The following is a 17,622-nucleotide window of genomic DNA, read 5'->3' as shown; positions in this document are numbered from 1 at the left end:
CAGGAAGAGCAACAGGAGAACAATTCCTCAGGTGGAGATTTTTGTGCTAAGGGAGCATCCACAGGCTCTGGGTTTGCCTCCTCTGGAGCTGGGGAGAGCAGGGGTATAAAAAGGAATAATTGTGGAGTCTGAGAGTAATTCAGGGACTTGTGCAACACCACTGCTCTTTAAATTCACTGATTAAACAAAAAGCTTATTTTGCAATAATTCGCCTATGTAATCAAGCTTATAGCAAGGTCTAGAATGCAAGAACTGTTAATGCCAGGGTGACTAAGCCGTCCACTTGCAAAAGCCAGACAAAAAGGGGATAAAATGCATGTCTGAGGACGGGAAATGTTTCACACTGAGAGCACAGAGTGGCCTTTTTCTGAAGAATGATTAGTGCTCTGCAGCTGCCCTGACCTCATTATATTCACTCTGCTGAAATTCAAACTTCCTATTCCGACAGTTTGCTCGGAAGGTGAAGGAACAGGGTTTTTCTTTCTTTTTTTTTTTTTTTGTTTTTTAAATTTGCCAGTCATGGATGATTACACATCTTCCTTCCACTGATAGCCAAAGGGAGATGCATGCCCAGACAGCACTTTTGCCCTCCAGAACCTCCCTCCTAGGAAGGCAAGCAGGTTTTATGGGGAATAATTCCAAATAATTCCACCTGCCCGTTTTTTTTTGCTCGCCATCCCTCTGAGCTCCAGCAGCTCAGGTTGAGAAATCACCTCTGGCAAGCCTGAAACAGATTAGTGAAAAATTGCTTCTCCTGCTATTAAGCAATTTTCAGCACTTTATTCTGGTCAATTCAGCAGGTGACCATTGTCCCCAGGAGGGCACTGGGACCTGAGGGAGTGAGGATGAAAGCTTTTCCTCCACAGATAAATGTGTTACATTTTTAATTCATTAAGACCCTCATTTGACTCCTCTAAAAACAATAGGCTTGTTTAATTACCAGCAAGCACAAATTCAAAGATAATCCATATTTGAGAACTCAGTACTTCCTCACAGCTGCACCACAAGCATTGTCTGCCTGTCATCAGCATTTTTTTTTTTTATGCATTGCTTGTTGTATCATCCTGCTTTCACCAAGCCCTGCAAATATTTAAGCCTAGTTTAGTTCCAGCTGGTGGTGTGCACCATGCACCTCCTGTCCTGGATGTCACCACTGGTCCCATCCACACCAAAAATGCAGCCTCAGTATTTCAATATTTCAGTATTTCAATATGTCAATATTTCAGTATTTCAATATTTCAATATTTCAGTATTTAAGTATTTCAATATTTCAGTATTTCAATATTTCAACATATCCATATTCCAATATTTCAATATTTCAATATTTCAATATTTCACTATTTCAATATATCCATATTCCAATATTTCAATATTCCAATATTTCAATATTTCAATATTTAAGTATTTCAATATTTCAATATGTCAATATTTCAGTATTTCAATATTTCAATATTTCAATATTTCAATATTTCAGTATTTCAACATTTCAACATTTCAATATTTCAATATTATTTCAATATTTCAAAATTTCAATATTTCAGTATTTCAATGTTTCAATATTTCAGTATTTCATTATTTCAGTATTTCAATATTTCAATATATCCATATTCCAATATTTCAATATTTCAATATTTCAATATTCCAATATTCCAATATTTCAATATTTAAGTATTTCAATATTTCAATATTTCAATATTTCAATATTCCAATATTTCAATATTTCAATGTTCCAATATTTCAGTATTTCAGTATTTCAATATTAAAATATTTCAGTATTTCAATATTCTGCCATAAGAACCTTTCCCTTGGAGAGGACACACATTCCTGCCCAGTTCACCCTTCTGAAAAGGGAAGGTTTCTCAGGGGAAAATTGCTCTGAGATAAAACCTGCACCTTCCCTGGGTCCTCACAGCTCACAGCTCCCATCTTGCCTTGTTCCCATCCCATCCCATGTCAATTTGTCAATGCCAAATTCCAGATTAGGATGAATTTATGTTGTTGCCACTGACTTTTGGGTTGGCTTTAAGCTTTTGCAGGCTGCCTCTTTACAAAGTTATCCTCTGATGCAAGTCCTAATCACTGCTGTGACCACAGGAAGGGAGATCAGTAATTCCATTTTCCATCATTATTCTCTCATGCTGGAGAACAAAATGCCTTTTTAATTTCCCAAATAACAACAACAAAAAAAATCATGCTATGTATAAGAAACACAAATGAAATTTTGCTTAGAATTTGAACAGGGCAAAGGCTGGCAGAGCTCCAGGAGTTTTTGGACATTTTGTGATTCCTAACCAAAAAAAGATCTTTAGAAAAACCCTGCAGGTTATCCAAGAACTGCAAAACTTACAGTTTTGGTCGGATGTTTTCTTACACAGCAAAGTTACCTTGCCAAAAAGTAACCCCTGTGGGATGTGCAGTTAAGAAATTTAAATTTCAACCTGCAAAGGTAAAAATACAGCAGCTCCATGTGCTGCCCAGCATCAGAGCTGCCCTCTGAAATATCAGGGAATTTAGTCTGCCCAATTAATGCTTTTAGGCTCACCTGCTTTCTGACTGAAATCCTCAGGAAGCCACACACACAGTGATTAAAAAAGCAGGAAACTGGAGGCCCTGTGGAAGGATTCTGGCAGGTGAGCCCTCTGCAGCAGCTCCTGACTGATGAGTGTACAAACAAACCATTCAAAGGCTAAAAAAGTATCCCACATCAATTTCTGCAATTGATGAGACTGAGTGTGGAGGCTGGGCCCATACATCTGAAAATATTTATTTCAGACTCAGTAGATATCTACACCCATCCATTTAATCACACTGTATTGATCATGTGTCCTTTAAAAATAATTATTTTCCCTAATCCAAGTGATCCCCTTTCTACAGACTCATTCTCTTATGCTTACAACTCTGTTAAATGTGTATTTTAATCAGATAATGAGATGCATGTGATTTTTTTTTTTAATTACTAAAACATCAAATGGACACATAAGAAATCTTTCTTACTAATTAAAGCTTTAAAGACACTTTTAAAACAGCTTTGCATCATTTAAAATAGCAGTTAATTGTACAGAGTACTTGAATACATGGTACAATAAAATCTAAGATATCTTCAGTGCTTTTTGGGGAAAATAGCTGTGTTTTTCTGAATGCTTCTGAATGCAAGCAGTTAACCTTTTATGTTGATTAATAAGTCTAGGGACATGTCACATACATAATTATTTATTAATCTGCTCTTTGTCTTTCAGAGGTAAGTGTATAAAACACCTGAAACACCACAGCAATTGTCAGACTGGGCTTCAGAGATTAAGTAGAAGGCAACTCCACTGATGGGAAAGAGACTATAAATAAAAACACACTAAAGATTTCATTGATCAAATGCTCTCTGAATGCATAATTCATCAAGGTGTTTGAGAACATTGAGATGCCTTGTTTGAACAGCAATCCACTTCTGTCAGTAATTTGAAATTTAAATTCTCACATTAGCTTCAGGGGGAAGCAGTGGGCGTGCTCAGCAGGCTGGAGGTATGAGGAAGAAGAGATAAGGATTAAAATAGAAAAGCAAGAAAAAAAAGTGTCTATTTCAAAGTGCACACTGTTAATTAATAGATTATGAGCCAAAAAAAGGAAAATGCATAAATATTCCAGTGACGGCGTCACAGTTTAAAAATAAATTTTAATTCAGAATTAAGTGCTCTAGGAGACTTTTTAATTTTCAGTTGGATGGATGGAGGGCTTGACTGGCCAAAAAAGATGGAGTGGATTATTTCCTTACAGTTCTCAGAATCACAGAGTCTCAGAATGGTTTGGGTAGGATGGGATGTTCAAGCCCAGGCAGTTCCTGCTGGGATGTGTGTTCTGTGGCAAGCAGGAAGAAGATCAAGCCACAGCTCAGCTCACTCCTCATTCCTTGGTCCCTTTCAACCAGATCAATCTCATCCTCCTGCCCTCTGGCACCAAAGAGCTGCAGAGGACAGCCTACAGGTGATACAGGACAGTTTATACTGCCTGAAACAGTCAGCAAGAAGAAGAAATTCTGCTGGGAAAAGGAGGCTGGGCTAATATTCCTACTCTCTTCTCAGCACCAGAAAGCAAGAAATTGCACAAGATGGACACCTCTCAAATTTTGTCACAACTTGTGGCTTTGGAAAGCTCCAGGTGAGGTGGGACAGTGATTTATTTTGGAAGGTGAGTGTCTCAGGTTGCAATACGGGATGTGACCAAAAGTTTGTATTCTGTCACCATCTGTTAAACAGCTGGGGCAGTGATCCTGATCCCTGTGGGATATCTCCTGTTAATGGCCAGCTGTTAAACCAGCTGGGGCAGTGTTCTTTATCTCTCCACAGCCCATCCTCCCTCCAGGAGATCTCTCCTGTTCATGGCCACTGAGTCCCAGGGCATGGCTGATAAAATTCCATCATCCATGGGGAGATGCTCCAGCCAGGGGAGGAGCCAAGCATTTCCTACCCTGATCAAACCTGAGATTTGGAACACCAGAGCAGCCTTTCCCACTGGATCCCAGAGGAAAACCAGACCCTTCCACATCATCCCTGGAGCTCCGGAGGGAAACTGCACCTTGTCCAGGAGCACTGCTCCAGCTGAGCCACATCTGTCACTGCAGGAGGATGCAGCCACCATGGAATGGGACTGCTGCCAACACCCTGCCTGACGGGTGTCAGGCTGTACTCTGACTGTGTCAGGGTTTGGGGTTTGTTCTTTGTAGTGCTGTATTTCTATTTTAATTTCCCTAGAAAAGAACTGATTTTCCTAATTCCCATATCTTTGCCTGAGAGCCCCTTAATTTTAAAACTATAATAATTTGGAGGGAGGGGGTTTACATTCTCCATTTCAAAGAGAGGGTCCTGCCTTTCTCAGCAGACACCTGTCCTCCAAACCAGGACAGTGTGCCAGGAACTGGTGGGAATAGAGGGATGGAGAGGTCCAGCCAGCAGCCACACACAGCCTGAGCTCCAGGAAAGGAGCAGGAAAATATCAGCCTCTAAACCTCTGCCCTCCTGCCACCTGGCTAAATGCCACCTCTCAACAGACCAAGCAGTTTTCTGTCCCCTATCTATATCCATCCACTGCCTGTGTGTAATTAAGTGCTTTTTAATAAAACTGAGGCTGCTGCCTAAGCCCTCCTCATCTGCTCTACCCTCGTGGTGTCAGTTCATCCATAATTAAACACCAAAGAGCTTTATCACCCATCAGTCATCATTCATCCAGGAGCTTGTCTTATTTATCCAATTAAAAAGGTATTTATTGTCAACATATCACATTCTTTTTTCTGCAATACTTGCCTAGTGGAGAAGCTTTTCACTGTTTCATTTAATTCTGTTGCAATAATATCTATAGCAAAATTCTTGTGAATTCAGAGTGTTAAAATAAAAAACAGTAGCTTCAGAGTTGGCATTATCAAGGAATTCTCATGTAAACTTCATGTACAGATGGAATATGGAATTGCTACTGTATACTTTAATATGGATTACTCCTTTGGTTTTGTTTTCAGGTTAATAAATACATTTTATTACAATTTATCTGACAGCTTGGTTACTGGCAGGAAAATTCATGTTGCTGAAAGATGGAAAATGGGAAAATACATATAGCACTACATTGAAAACAAGATAAAATAAGGAAGGAAAATGAACCACTATACATTAAAATTATCCTGCTGCTGAGAAGAGAAAGACAGAAGTCTGCAGAGGTGTCTTGCTTGCACATTTATAATAAAAGTTTAATTTTTCAATTATATCCCTGCAATATCCTGTCCTGCAGCACTGATTACTTCCTTGGCTCAATGAAAATTAATTTTGCATAGTGCAAAACTCTCTTTGGAAAATAAACCCCATCACAACAAAACAAGACAAAACAAACAAAACAAAACTCAACAATCTACCTTCTCATCTAAGACTTGCCAATCCTTTTCCATTAACAGATCCACAATAACACAAACGAGGAACTGACATTTTAATAATGTCTGTAAGAAGTTATTAAAGCCTGAGGACCCTGATTATGTCCTGCCATTCTTCCTTAATTACCTTCTATTCTAAATAGTCTTAAGTTTGAAGAGCACCAGGCTTTCAAGACTGTAGATCTTGCCATAGTTTATAAATAATCCCCACTCTTCACACGGAATTTTGTAATTCAATGCTGTTTTGACACAATCAGCATTGAAGGAAATAACCTCTAAATTAATGTATGAAGTTGTTGAAATCTCCAGATGAGCTTGGTCTGCCCAGAGCCCACCCTGAGGTTGAACAGACAAAACCAGACCTAAACCTGGGGTGAGGGAATTACCTGAATTAGACACCACACAAGGGGGACACCAGATTCCAAAACCCACTCCAGGATGCTCCTGCCAAGGCTGTGAGCTGCCTCAAGAAAAAAAAATAACCTACAGCTATGGACATTACATTTCTGTTTCCATCAGCTGAATGTTTAGGTGAAATTGCTCAGAAAAACAATCTGATTTCTCTTTTCTGCCTCTTTTTTCACCTACATTAAGGCAGTCACATTTTGCTCCAGAGGACAATGGAGACTGTGTTACATGAGACAACCCACTCTTGTGAGACCATACAATGCAAGAATAATATTTGGAGATGTCAGATGATGGCAGGTAAACCTCCACACAGGTGCAGGGAGCACCAGGCTCTACCTTGGTTCATTTTCTGAATTCCATGTCAAATTGGCTAAGTCTTAACAACTGGAAAGTTTTCAGGATGGAAAGCACTTGTCAACATGACTCAGCCAAGAAATATATGTAAAAGCAGAGAACTCAATTACATTTGGAATGTTGGTGCCCTGCTAAGGAACTCCAATTTCAGGTGTGACAGAGGTTTTGAGGTTAATGATTTGGAAGCCCTAACTGAGACTCAACTTTATGATGCCAAGGTAATGCCCTTTAAATAAATATCAAATTAATGCTTACAAATAAACACTAAATACTGCTGAAGACAAGAATGCCTGGTTTAAAAAAAAAGAAAAAAGTGAGGATAAAAAAAGGTAAAATAAAAATATGAATAGCCAGCTTAGATTCAGGGTGATTCAAGTAATTTGAAAGGCTTGGACAGGACATGCATACTCACCTGTCCAACAACATCCAAGCCTGTTTGCTATCTCTCATCTCAATAATGAAGTTTACTAATAAAAATTCCTCTCAAATGAGTGTTTCATTTCACTTGTGTATTTCTCTTTGGAATACAAATACATATTTTGGTTGATGCATCATGAACCTCCACTGGTGTGTGAAAATTACATGTGTCACCAAATTCAATGTGATCTACCCACTTGTGGGCTGGTTTTGCAAAGGGACCTCAGCAATAGGAAAGTCAGAAGTGATGAATCCATATTTTTAGCTTGGCTAAAAAAATGAGAACACGTCAAGACAGAGGAGCTGGTGCAGAGCTGGGAGTGGTGTGAACAAAACCATGAAGAAGGGGAGTGTCTGACCAACACTGCCTCAGGCTAACACGAAAAACTGGATTTTTTTCCTGTAAATCTAGCTCAAAGAAAGGTTATAACAGCATCAGGAACATCTCACCCTTGCAAATCCTTGCATGAGAGAAGCTGTGAAGGGAGGATTGTGGTCTCTGGCAGCATCCTGCACCCAGTCATGCTGAGCAAACAGCCTTACGAGCATTCCTCCTGCTGCCCTCAGATGTGATGGTTGATTTGGTGTCAGGCAGAGCAGAAAAGGTGTAAATGCATATCAGGCATCCTTCTTTGCCTCTCAAGTGTTGTGCTGGAGGGCAGAAAGTGGGAAGGCAAACAGGAGGCTGAGAGTGGATAAATTGGGCAACACCACATCCCTGTAAAACTGAATTTCATGTCACCCCAAACCCTCCAGCCCTTACAATCCCCTTCCTGCTCGTTCCAGCACCTTGACATGATTTTCCCAAATCCCCTGCTGTGTTATTCCCTATGTTTAATCATGTCAGCTGCTCATTGGAAGAGATTGCTGTCCCAAAAATTGCTCCTAGATTTGGGAAGGACAACACTCACCTCAAAGGGAAGTTGCACAAACTTCATCTACCTTTTAAAAAAAATGTTTTTCTCTCCTGTTCTTCCCCTTGCTTCTCTCCCTCACCATCATCACTGGCTGGGGGATACTGGTTTGGACATTTTGTTTGCACATTTTGCTTGCACGTTTTGCTCTGGGATGGCTCTCAGTGACATGGATAAAAAGTTGATGGTTTTGCTTCTTTTTAAAACTCTGGAGCTCACAAAGTGTTTTGAATCATTTAAAGAGTCAACAGGCAACTCATCACATCCTGACAATGTTTTATTTCTATTTGGAGAGCATCTGTTTTGTGTCTTCAAATCTGTTTTTAGTCCAGCTGAAACACTTGTTCAGGTTCTGAGCAGTTTTGCCAACACAACTGGCTATAATCTGGTTTGTTTTTTTAAATTTTATTTTTCATTTAACATTTTTAGTCAATGCTGTAGCTACACAGATATACAACTAGAGATGAGTTTTATTACCAAGGTATTCCTCCCTAACCTGTTGTTCCAGACACTTTTACACTGACACAGCACTGGAACAGAAAAATAATTTTGTATTTGTGACAAACAGCAAATCCAGGAGGTTTACTCCTTGTAGAAATGTTTTCCCATTCAGTGGTGAGTTTTAGCCTAAAGGATTGATGGTTTACTTCATAAAAAGATATATTATTTTTTCAGGACAGCTTAATAAAAGTAGAATTTTGTTCAGGTAGTTCAACAGTTACCCAAGGATCAGCTCCAGAGGGACTAAGGCAGTAACTCCCTGGATGCTTCACATCCCTGGCAGAAACCAAATGATTTATCACCACTTTACTCCAGTTTTACACTTGTGCAACTTCAAGGTTCAGCCAGTTGTGCAGAACATTGAAGTGATGAGTAATGAACCTTTTTTCCTCTCTGAACAAAAAGCAACCCCTGTGAAAATATTTTATAGTTGCTGAGGAATCTGGGGAGTGGGGAAGATCACAGCATGAGCTGGTGTTGATAGAAGTTTATTCCTGTGGTCAAATCATAGTTCAGAACCTGATAATTGTAATTTCTATGTGGAGAACTTCTCAATATGTAAAAAAAAAAAGCAAAAAAAAAATTATCTTTTTTTGAGACTCCTGCTAAATTCAGGGAACATTCTTTGTGTTCTGTGATGTCTTTTGAAAATCACATCTCTGCAAGCTTCTAAAACATAAAACAAATTCTTTCAACCTTTTTCTACAATTAGCACCTTTTTCAACATCCCTCTCATAAATTATTTTCTCAAGTTAAATACCTTCTTTATCTTTTCTAGATAAACACAAGGCCAGAGGTACCATTTTTTAACTTAACAGACAGGTCTCTTACTTTGATGTCAAATACTCCTTGGGGGATCTATATAAGTGGAATATAAAATATTTATCTCTACACTCTTGAATAATTAATACCTTTTAAAGAAGCACATGAGAAATCTCATCTCTTTCTGGCATGAGACCTAGAATGAAACTCCCCCTCACCAAAAACTGGAGTTTTCTTGCACATTTGTCCCATTTCCTCAGTTTTAGCCATAATTACTGTGCTCATTCTAAATGCACAGGATGAAACACTGATGCCAGTGGCTACACTACCATTAGATTTTAATTCACCTCAGTACTTTGAATAATTTTGAGAAGAGATTTTATTTTTATTCCACTTCTGCTGTTTAGGATTGATCACAACATTGCCTCTGTTGCTGATAATTTTTGAATATTGACCATTTTCCTTCAGTTTTACACCCAGTCCACTTGTAACAGCTGATACACAGAAAACCATCTGAGGAAAACACAAGCATGTAATTAGCTCCCAAATTGCTGGTTGTATGTTCAGGCTTGAGTGATGCAACAGCTACATGACAATTGTTATGAATGGTTTGACAGATGAATAAAGTAGGGAATTATTTTAAGTGTTATTAAGCAATCAAGGGAGTGTGTCAGCAATATTCTGTGTTAACAAGGCTCATATTAATCTAATTCTGCCCCTCCTGCAGCTTCTAATAAGGATTTTTTTTTTTTTTAAGCTCCAGGAGACTGAAAGGTAGTCAAATAATTTTAAGATTTGGGCAAGTCTGTGTCTAAATCTCAAAGTTTGTGGTCTGATGCATGAGTATGTGCTATGTGCCCTGACAGAGAGGGCAGAACTCATCCAAAAGATCCAAAAGGACTCCTGATTGATGCCACAGGAATCCTGACAGAGGCTGACAGGAACAGATGAGCCCCCTCACCCGACCATGGAAGTGCATTTGCTCAGACCATATGTATTAGTCACATTTTTGAATATTTATCCACTCTGACCAGACCTGGGGATGCTCTAAACATCACCAGAGATTTTCTGCCACGCACATCAAGTGCCTGATGTACTGCTTTTGGGGAGACATAGATAAATGGTAAATAGGAAAACAAATGCACCATCAGTGCTTCTGTCCCCTCTCACCCTTCTCTGTGCTCCAGAACTTTTCCTGCTCCTTCTCCAAGCCATCCTGAGACAGGAACAGGATTAAAATTAATTCAGTTCAAGCCCTTTCCCCCCTTTTTCCTCTGTTTTTGCACCAGAATTCAAGCATTCTGGAACAGAAAATGTCCTAAAATCTGCATCCTTTTCAGTTTCAGCATCATCACACAATGAGGTCTAGAAGGACACCTGAATCTGATAAAATATTTCTCATTGCCTGGACCTAGGTCTTCACAATCAACAGTAATCAGTGAAATTAGGCAGGTGAATTAAAATAGACCATCCAGACACAGCCATTTCTGCTTGAGGAGTAAAGTCACCACTGGAAAAATAACTCCCATGCATTTAGTTCTGTGGATTATAAGCGGAGGATTAAACATTTATTTTAGCATAAAGAAATTGGAAAGTCTTGCTAAATCTGAATGGTGGCTTTTTAGCCCTGCTTTGCTGAGGTGGGACATTTCTGGGAGGAAAAAAAAAATGGTAAAAAGTTAAGTAAAGAAGAAAGGATGAATAGAAATAAAAATAGAAAGATTAATAGCTTCAGGCAGTGAATCTGAGTTTTGAAAAGTTGCACTGAACTGAGCAATCACCTCAGCAGAGCAAGCAGCATTTGCAAGAGTTGGTGAAATCCCTCCCCAGATCATGAATTTCAGTATATTTCTGTGCACAGGATTTTCTCCAGCAGGTTTCCTGGGGTCCATCATGATTTAAGGGATTACTGGCCTTCCCAGACAGCTGTGCCACACAGAATACTCAAATTTAATACAGCAAGGAAGATTTAACTTGGTGTTCAATCCAAAGAACAACAGAAACAGGTATTTGAGGCAGCTTTATGCCATTATTGGAGCAAAGCTTTCCTCTCACCCTCTGCCATGCCATTTTTGACACCAGGGCTGAGGTGGCAACCAGGTTACTTGGGCTTTCCATCTCAATCTCCTGCCAGCACCTAATTAAAATCTCAGGCACCCACATTACCTGCTCCTTCTTATTAGAAACAATGTGAAAATAATTCTGCCTGGACAGCTGCTTTGGGAAATTGAGGTTTTAATGGCAGCATCAAGAGCCCTTTGCAGAAGTGCTCACACAGAAAGGGCATGCCTGCTCCTGCATCCTCATCACCAGGATGCACGTGGAATTTCAAATATTGCCTTCTTTGGTGCTTTTAACACAATCTCCCTTTCCCTAGCTTCCCACCCTTTACCCTCAAAGGCTGAAAATGTTGGAGCATGGTCTGCTTCAAAAGCCAGTGACTGCTCCAGCTCTGCTGGCTGCCTCAACCACACACAATCTTCCCTCCTTCGTGGTGTAATTTACCTCTGAGGAGAAATTCTTTGGCCTCCCACATTAAAACACCCCATGGAGGTTCTCAGAATTTAACAAAACTAATGCATGGTGTGATAAATTAAACCATTCCAACCCACAGCCTGCCCAAGAGGGGCTTAAAATATAAAGCTCAGGTAAAACAGCACTCCAGTTAAAACCTCTGTTGAAAAGGCAAGGGAAAAGCATCAAAAAGTTTGCCAGAGAGGTAATGGAGGAAGAAGGTATAATTTCCATTTTTAACTCTCTTCTCTTGTAATCTCAGAGCCTGAAAATATGAAATAAATTTTCTGGAAACGTTTCAGTGAAATACATTACGGATGAATCATCGGAGACACATATCTCACCAGATTTGTCACAGCAATAAAACCCTGACCTAAGGACAACAGAGGGTAGAGTCCTGTCAGTCTCACTGAGTAATAACTCCTCCATCAGCAGTCAATTATTGGGCTATTACCAGTGACAAAAACCTGCGAGATGTGCTCCAAACTGGAGAGCTGAGAGACTTTCCCCGGGAGAAATGGCAGCCTCTGAGGTCAGCAGACAATGCTCATTTTTTTCAGCTTTCACATTATCCCACCCTTCCCTGGGGAGCTGGGAGAAATGGTGATGGTGGATCCCAGTTCCTGCCGCTTCCCATGGAAATAAATCACCCATTCCCATGTGGGTGGTGGAAGCCTAATTATCTGCTGCTAAATTAAAAAAACAGACACTGCACAGGTACCACCACCAGGAGAAAAAAAAAACCCTGTGCTTTCCTGCATTTATTTTTGCCTTATTTCTGCCTTATTATTGAAGCTGGATGAAGAATTACTCTAGATTTATTGCAACCACTTTTTTTCTCCCAGTGAATCATGTCTCACACAGTTTTTTTGCAATATTGTCATCAAAGACTTTATTCCTTTTTATTTTTTTTTTTTTGCTCGGACAGCCCCCCAGGTGTGGGAAGGGAAGGGAAGGGAAGGGAAGGGAAGGGAAGGGAAGGGAAGGGAAGGGAAGGGAAGGGAAGGGAAGGGAAGGGAAGGGAAGGGAAGGGAAGGGAAGGGAAGGGAAGGGAAGGGAAGGGAAGGGAAGGGAAGGGAAGGGAAGGGAAGAAAAAGAAAGACACACAAAATAAAGGGAAAAAAGGTGGGAAGAAGGAAGGAAGGAAGGAAGGAAGGAAGGAAGGAAGGAAGGAAGGAAGGAAGGAAGGAAGGAAGGAAGGAAGGAAGGAAGGAAGGAAGGAAGGAAGGAAGGAAGGAAGGAAGGAAGGAAGGAAGGAAGGAAGGAAGGAAGGAAGGAAGGAAGGAAGGAAGGAAGGAAGGAAGGAAGGAAAAGAAAGAATGAACATGATAATGCTGATCATGCATGAATCACAAAGATGTCTTAACTCACTATTTAATTTTTTTCTTTGTTTAATACTCAAATTAAAGGCTCATACAACCCAACCATACACTTCTAAGAGGTTTCTCACCTTGTTTACATTTCAGCCTGAATGAATAATCATCAAAACCTTTCTAAACATTGCATTCCATAAATTCATGATGGCAGGAATGAGCTTCTCTTTGCTGTACACTGACTGAAAGATCACAGTGAGCACAGTGCTTGCCAAAGCAGGAAAGTGCTGTCCTATTGTATTAAATAAATGCACTTAGGAGAACACAAAAGTAACATCTTAAGTACATCTTCCCTTAAAAGAGGGTAAATGCTGTAAGTTTCACACCCCCTCTGGAAGGTTCTGGTGCCATTTTCAGCAAAAACCCAATTTTTGGCTGGGTGAAGAAGAAGCTGTCTGAGGCAGAAAACCCAAAACCTGGTGTGTCACCCCCTGAGAACGCCAGATTCCAGCACAGATCTGTGGTTTCTCCTACCTGAGTCACCGGTGGTGGCAAACCACACTTTAAATAAGCCTTGCATTACAGCTTCAGAAATGTGAACCGCAAGCAATGAATTTGAACAAATGCAGAGAGAGGATCCCCAGGGAGCCCTGGGCTCACCACAGGCTCCAAGAGCTTCTAAGGGAGTGGAAGTTTATCAAAAGAAAGACAAGTCCAGCTTATTACAGTGTTGGGATACAATGCTAAAAGATTTCTTTCCAAATTAATTACATATACCTGGAAGACTCAAAAAAAAAACCTTTGGAAGGCAGAAAAAAAAGGAGGAAAGCATGAACACCAGGCCAAAAAAAAACCCCAAAATTAAAAAAAAAATATCCACATTTATCATTAACAAGTAAAAACCATGCAGCAGCTCATTCTACCCACAATTACACACATGACTAAGTTTAATCAGGCCCTGAAGTCAGGAACAAACAGGGAGTGTGAGCACCGTAACAATCGTGTTTAAAGTAAAAACTGCATTCCCTGTTTGGCCTCTGATGGAGCAAGGGTGGCACAAGAAACTCCTGGGACCTTCAAACACTCAGAAACCTAAATATGTGTGTCTGACTTGCTTGGGTGTTTTTGAGAGTGCCTAAAAAAAATATGTTGGAGTCTTTTAGAGCGCTCTGAAAAAGCAGGGTTTATGTGTGTAAAAAAAAAATAATAATTACTGATGGCAAAGATCCCATCAAATTGGCCTGAATCTTGAAATTTCAGCATAGCCAAAGAGCAAAAGTCAAATTTCAACTAAAGGAAAAAATAAAAAAACCAAACAAAAACCAAAAATAAATGAACAAAAAAACAAACCAAAAAACCCCCCCAAAAACCCAAAACAAAACAAAAACACAAAAAAAAAAACCCCAAAAAGCAGTAATAGTGACATCAGATGAACTAAACTGGACTTAGGAAACTGACATTTTTGTTATGCATAACTACTAATAAGCCAGAGGCACAGAGTTGGTACAAACTGGCAATATTTAATAAAAAAAGAAAAGAAAATAATTCTCAGTCAGTTGGATTGAGAGTGTCTCTTAACACTTGCTTCTCAGAATTATGGAACACTTCCTCTGTAAGAACTTCTTTTTAAAAAATATTTTTCTAGTCTTGTTCTCAGGGGAATCCAATGTATTTGCATCCATAATAATGTTTTTCCTGTATTTAAGCCTTTCCCCATGTAATTGCACATCCACTCAACAGTAGGCATGCATTAAATAGCACAGAAATTATGAATACCCTCGAGCAGCAGGAATGGATTATATTTTGAAATATACAGAATAACTTATAAAAATTTTGAGCCTTATCCAGCAAAGCCTTTCTCCTAGGAAACACATGAGTGAATGAGGACCATAAAAAAACTCTTTAGTACTAAAAAATGAAAGACAGAAATAAAAAGGTTTTGTTTTTCTTAATTAATTTTAAAAAATTCCCTATTTTGATAATTCAAAGATGTAAATTGCACCAGAAATGGAAGCTTTTTCCTGATTTATTTTTATTTTGGTTCTGTTCCATCTCTGTTCCACTCTAGTCTGTGACTGCAGGTTCTCCTCAAAGACCACACTTCATTTTAAAAATTACATTAAAAATGTTGCCATCTTCAGTAGGCACTGTCTGCTCTCCAGTAGGTTCCAACACTTTTAAGGTGAAAATATTATAGAAACATCCAATTATTTAGAGGATTCAGGCTGACAGGCTATACAGCTAAGCCTCTACACTGAATGCATATTCCACACAGCTAATAGTGCATTCATATGCAGCCCCCAAAGAGATTTGGGTAATGCCTCAATAAGCATAACTTCTAACTGTGGATTGGGAATGCTCTTATTAATTTTTTTTTTTTTCTCCTCCAATTATGGAATGCAAATTGTGAAAAGCAGAATTTGCATCTTAACTTGACTTATATATTATCTCTGCCTTGCACCTTAGGAAATTGCCAGATATTAAGTTACAGTTACAGCTGCACCAAGACCATCACAGTTTACTGGAATCAGAATAATTTCATTTTACTTCCTGGCTCAACTGTGTGTTGAAAAGCAAGATCTACTTTTTGCGTTTACATATTTTTAAAATGTGTAAATTAAGAGTCATAGTTCAGCTGTTATTAACTGAAAGCAACATCTGTCTGCCTAAAGAAGCATTTCCTTTCACTGGATATCTCCAAACTAAGAACAACCTGCTAGAAAGCTGGATAAACCTCATTCTTGGCAGTTGGCTGACCCACTAATTATTCTAAATTTCTACTTTATCCTGAAGTACATCTTTATTTCAGCAAATAATTAAACAGTCCTTTTAGCAACCTTGTTCCACAAATCCTAGCTCAGTTCCTTGCTGCTCTTATGTCTACTTTCACTAAGCTTAATATTATCTAAAGCACATAGCCAAGTTTCATTAAAAATGTTGATTTAGCCCTTGAACAAATTGCCACAGTAATACTAGATGTCTATATGGATAAATACAATTCAGCTCCTTTTCCTGCCACTGCACCCACACACAAAGCATGAGAAAGGCAGCACTCCTTTTGCTCTAATTTCTGTATCAAACAGATTTTTATTTGCATTCCTCTGAGTGCTTTTGGTCATATCCAAGAATATATTTTCATTCCAAGGAGCAGAGAATTGCCACACAACTAGCCTCAACACCCATAAATCTAAAATATCTGCAGCAATAGAATCCTTTAGGTTTTGATGACTTAGTATTTACTGTAGATGCCACTGAGTTTAAGAGAAATACTGCTTTCTTAGCATACTGTAAAGTCTCATGAGAAATATATGAAAGTTAAGAAATAACTTTTCTTAAAAGTTAAGACATCACTTTTCTTATGTGACAACACTGACTGCGTTGAGAAAACACTGTGTTTTCAAAAAAAAAACCTGGAAAGCAAAGGGAAAAGAAAACCTTGGATGCTTTCTTTTGCTGAAGAGGTGTTTTTAATTCTTATTTTAAGGATTTTTTACCAAGATGCAGCAGCTTTAGGGCAGCATCATGCTGGTGGTGTTGGGTTTGTGGCAGCCCTTCCCTGGCTGGAGAGCGTGACACCAAAAAATTCCACGTGGGAAATAACTCTAAATAAGCTCTGTTTGCTAAAGCAAGAACTGTGGGAGAGGGTTTTGTGTGACTTGGCCTGGAAGCATTTCAATTTGTATTTACATGAAGGAGCCAGCCCAGGCTGCAGGTCTGAGCAGGAGAGCCCAGGAAGGAGGGAGGGTTTGGTTTGCAGACGTGATCATGAAATCAGATCAAATCTGTCACTGGATCCCACAACGCCACTCCAGGCTCTCCATCCCCCTGTTTGTGATGGAACACTTCCAGAGGTGAAGGAATTTCCAGGTTAACTCCCCCATTGCCACCCCTTTGCTTGGATAAATAATTTTTTTTTTTTTTTTTTGGAGGGGCAGGACCCCATCGTGCTGTCAGCCCTTTGCAGCACCAAGGATCTGGCACAAATCAGCACAAATTGCTGGAGAAATTACAAACTGCTCCATAAAAAGAACACCTCCATTTGTGAACTGGATCACCTCCCCACTTCTGACAGGCTGAAGAGAGCTGAAAATTATCAGCCAAGCAAACTGACTGAAAACTTGATTAGCAGCTGGCAGAAGACTTCAGGTGAAGCTCAGAAACTTCAGTGACGTTGAGAAAAATAACCAGCAAAGTGGAGATTATTTCAGATCAGCTTTTCTAATGTTGCAGGTAAAGGGGGATATTTCTTACCTTCTTATCTAATCCATGAATTACCACTGCCACACAAAGTGCAAAAAATAAAAATAAATGGAGATAGAGGCTGATAGAATGGATGTTCCATATTGCCAGTCTCAAAATATAACTAATTATGTTACAGCCAATTAGAAGTGCCACTCTTTAGATTCAGCCCTGACTCAATCTGTGAGTAGAGTAGAAATTCTTTGCCCATATGAAAATCATAATGCTGCTCTGTTTCTACCAAAATCTGCCTTATTTCAAAGAATAAAACAAAAATATCATTATCTGCTGAGTTGTCCCC

General features: G+C 39.3%; 1 protein-coding gene across 6 annotated transcripts in view; it reads right to left on the bottom strand.

Annotated features, from left to right (window-relative positions):
• The window catches only part of XRCC4 (X-ray repair cross complementing 4), a 139,555-nt gene that overhangs the window by 35,965 nt on the left and 85,968 nt on the right, over positions 1-17,622 (bottom strand). Inside the window, exon 8 of one of the 6 annotated variants that reach the window (XM_033086490.2) lies at positions 7,581-7,729. The exons of the other annotated variants lie outside the window; for them this stretch is intronic. Within the exon in view, the coding sequence (XP_032942381.1) occupies positions 7,666-7,729 (64 nt within the window). The 3' untranslated portion in view covers positions 7,581-7,665. Of the gene's footprint in view, positions 1-7,580; positions 7,730-17,622 lie in introns of those variants that run through there. 6 annotated transcript variants of the gene reach the window in all.

Source organism: Catharus ustulatus (genome assembly GCF_009819885.2).
Source record: "Catharus ustulatus isolate bCatUst1 chromosome Z unlocalized genomic scaffold, bCatUst1.pri.v2 scaffold_26_arrow_ctg1, whole genome shotgun sequence".
Lineage (NCBI taxonomy): Eukaryota > Metazoa > Chordata > Aves > Passeriformes > Turdidae > Catharus > Catharus ustulatus.
Note: the sequence above shows the minus strand (reverse complement) of the source record. Positions and strands in the feature narration are given on the sequence as shown.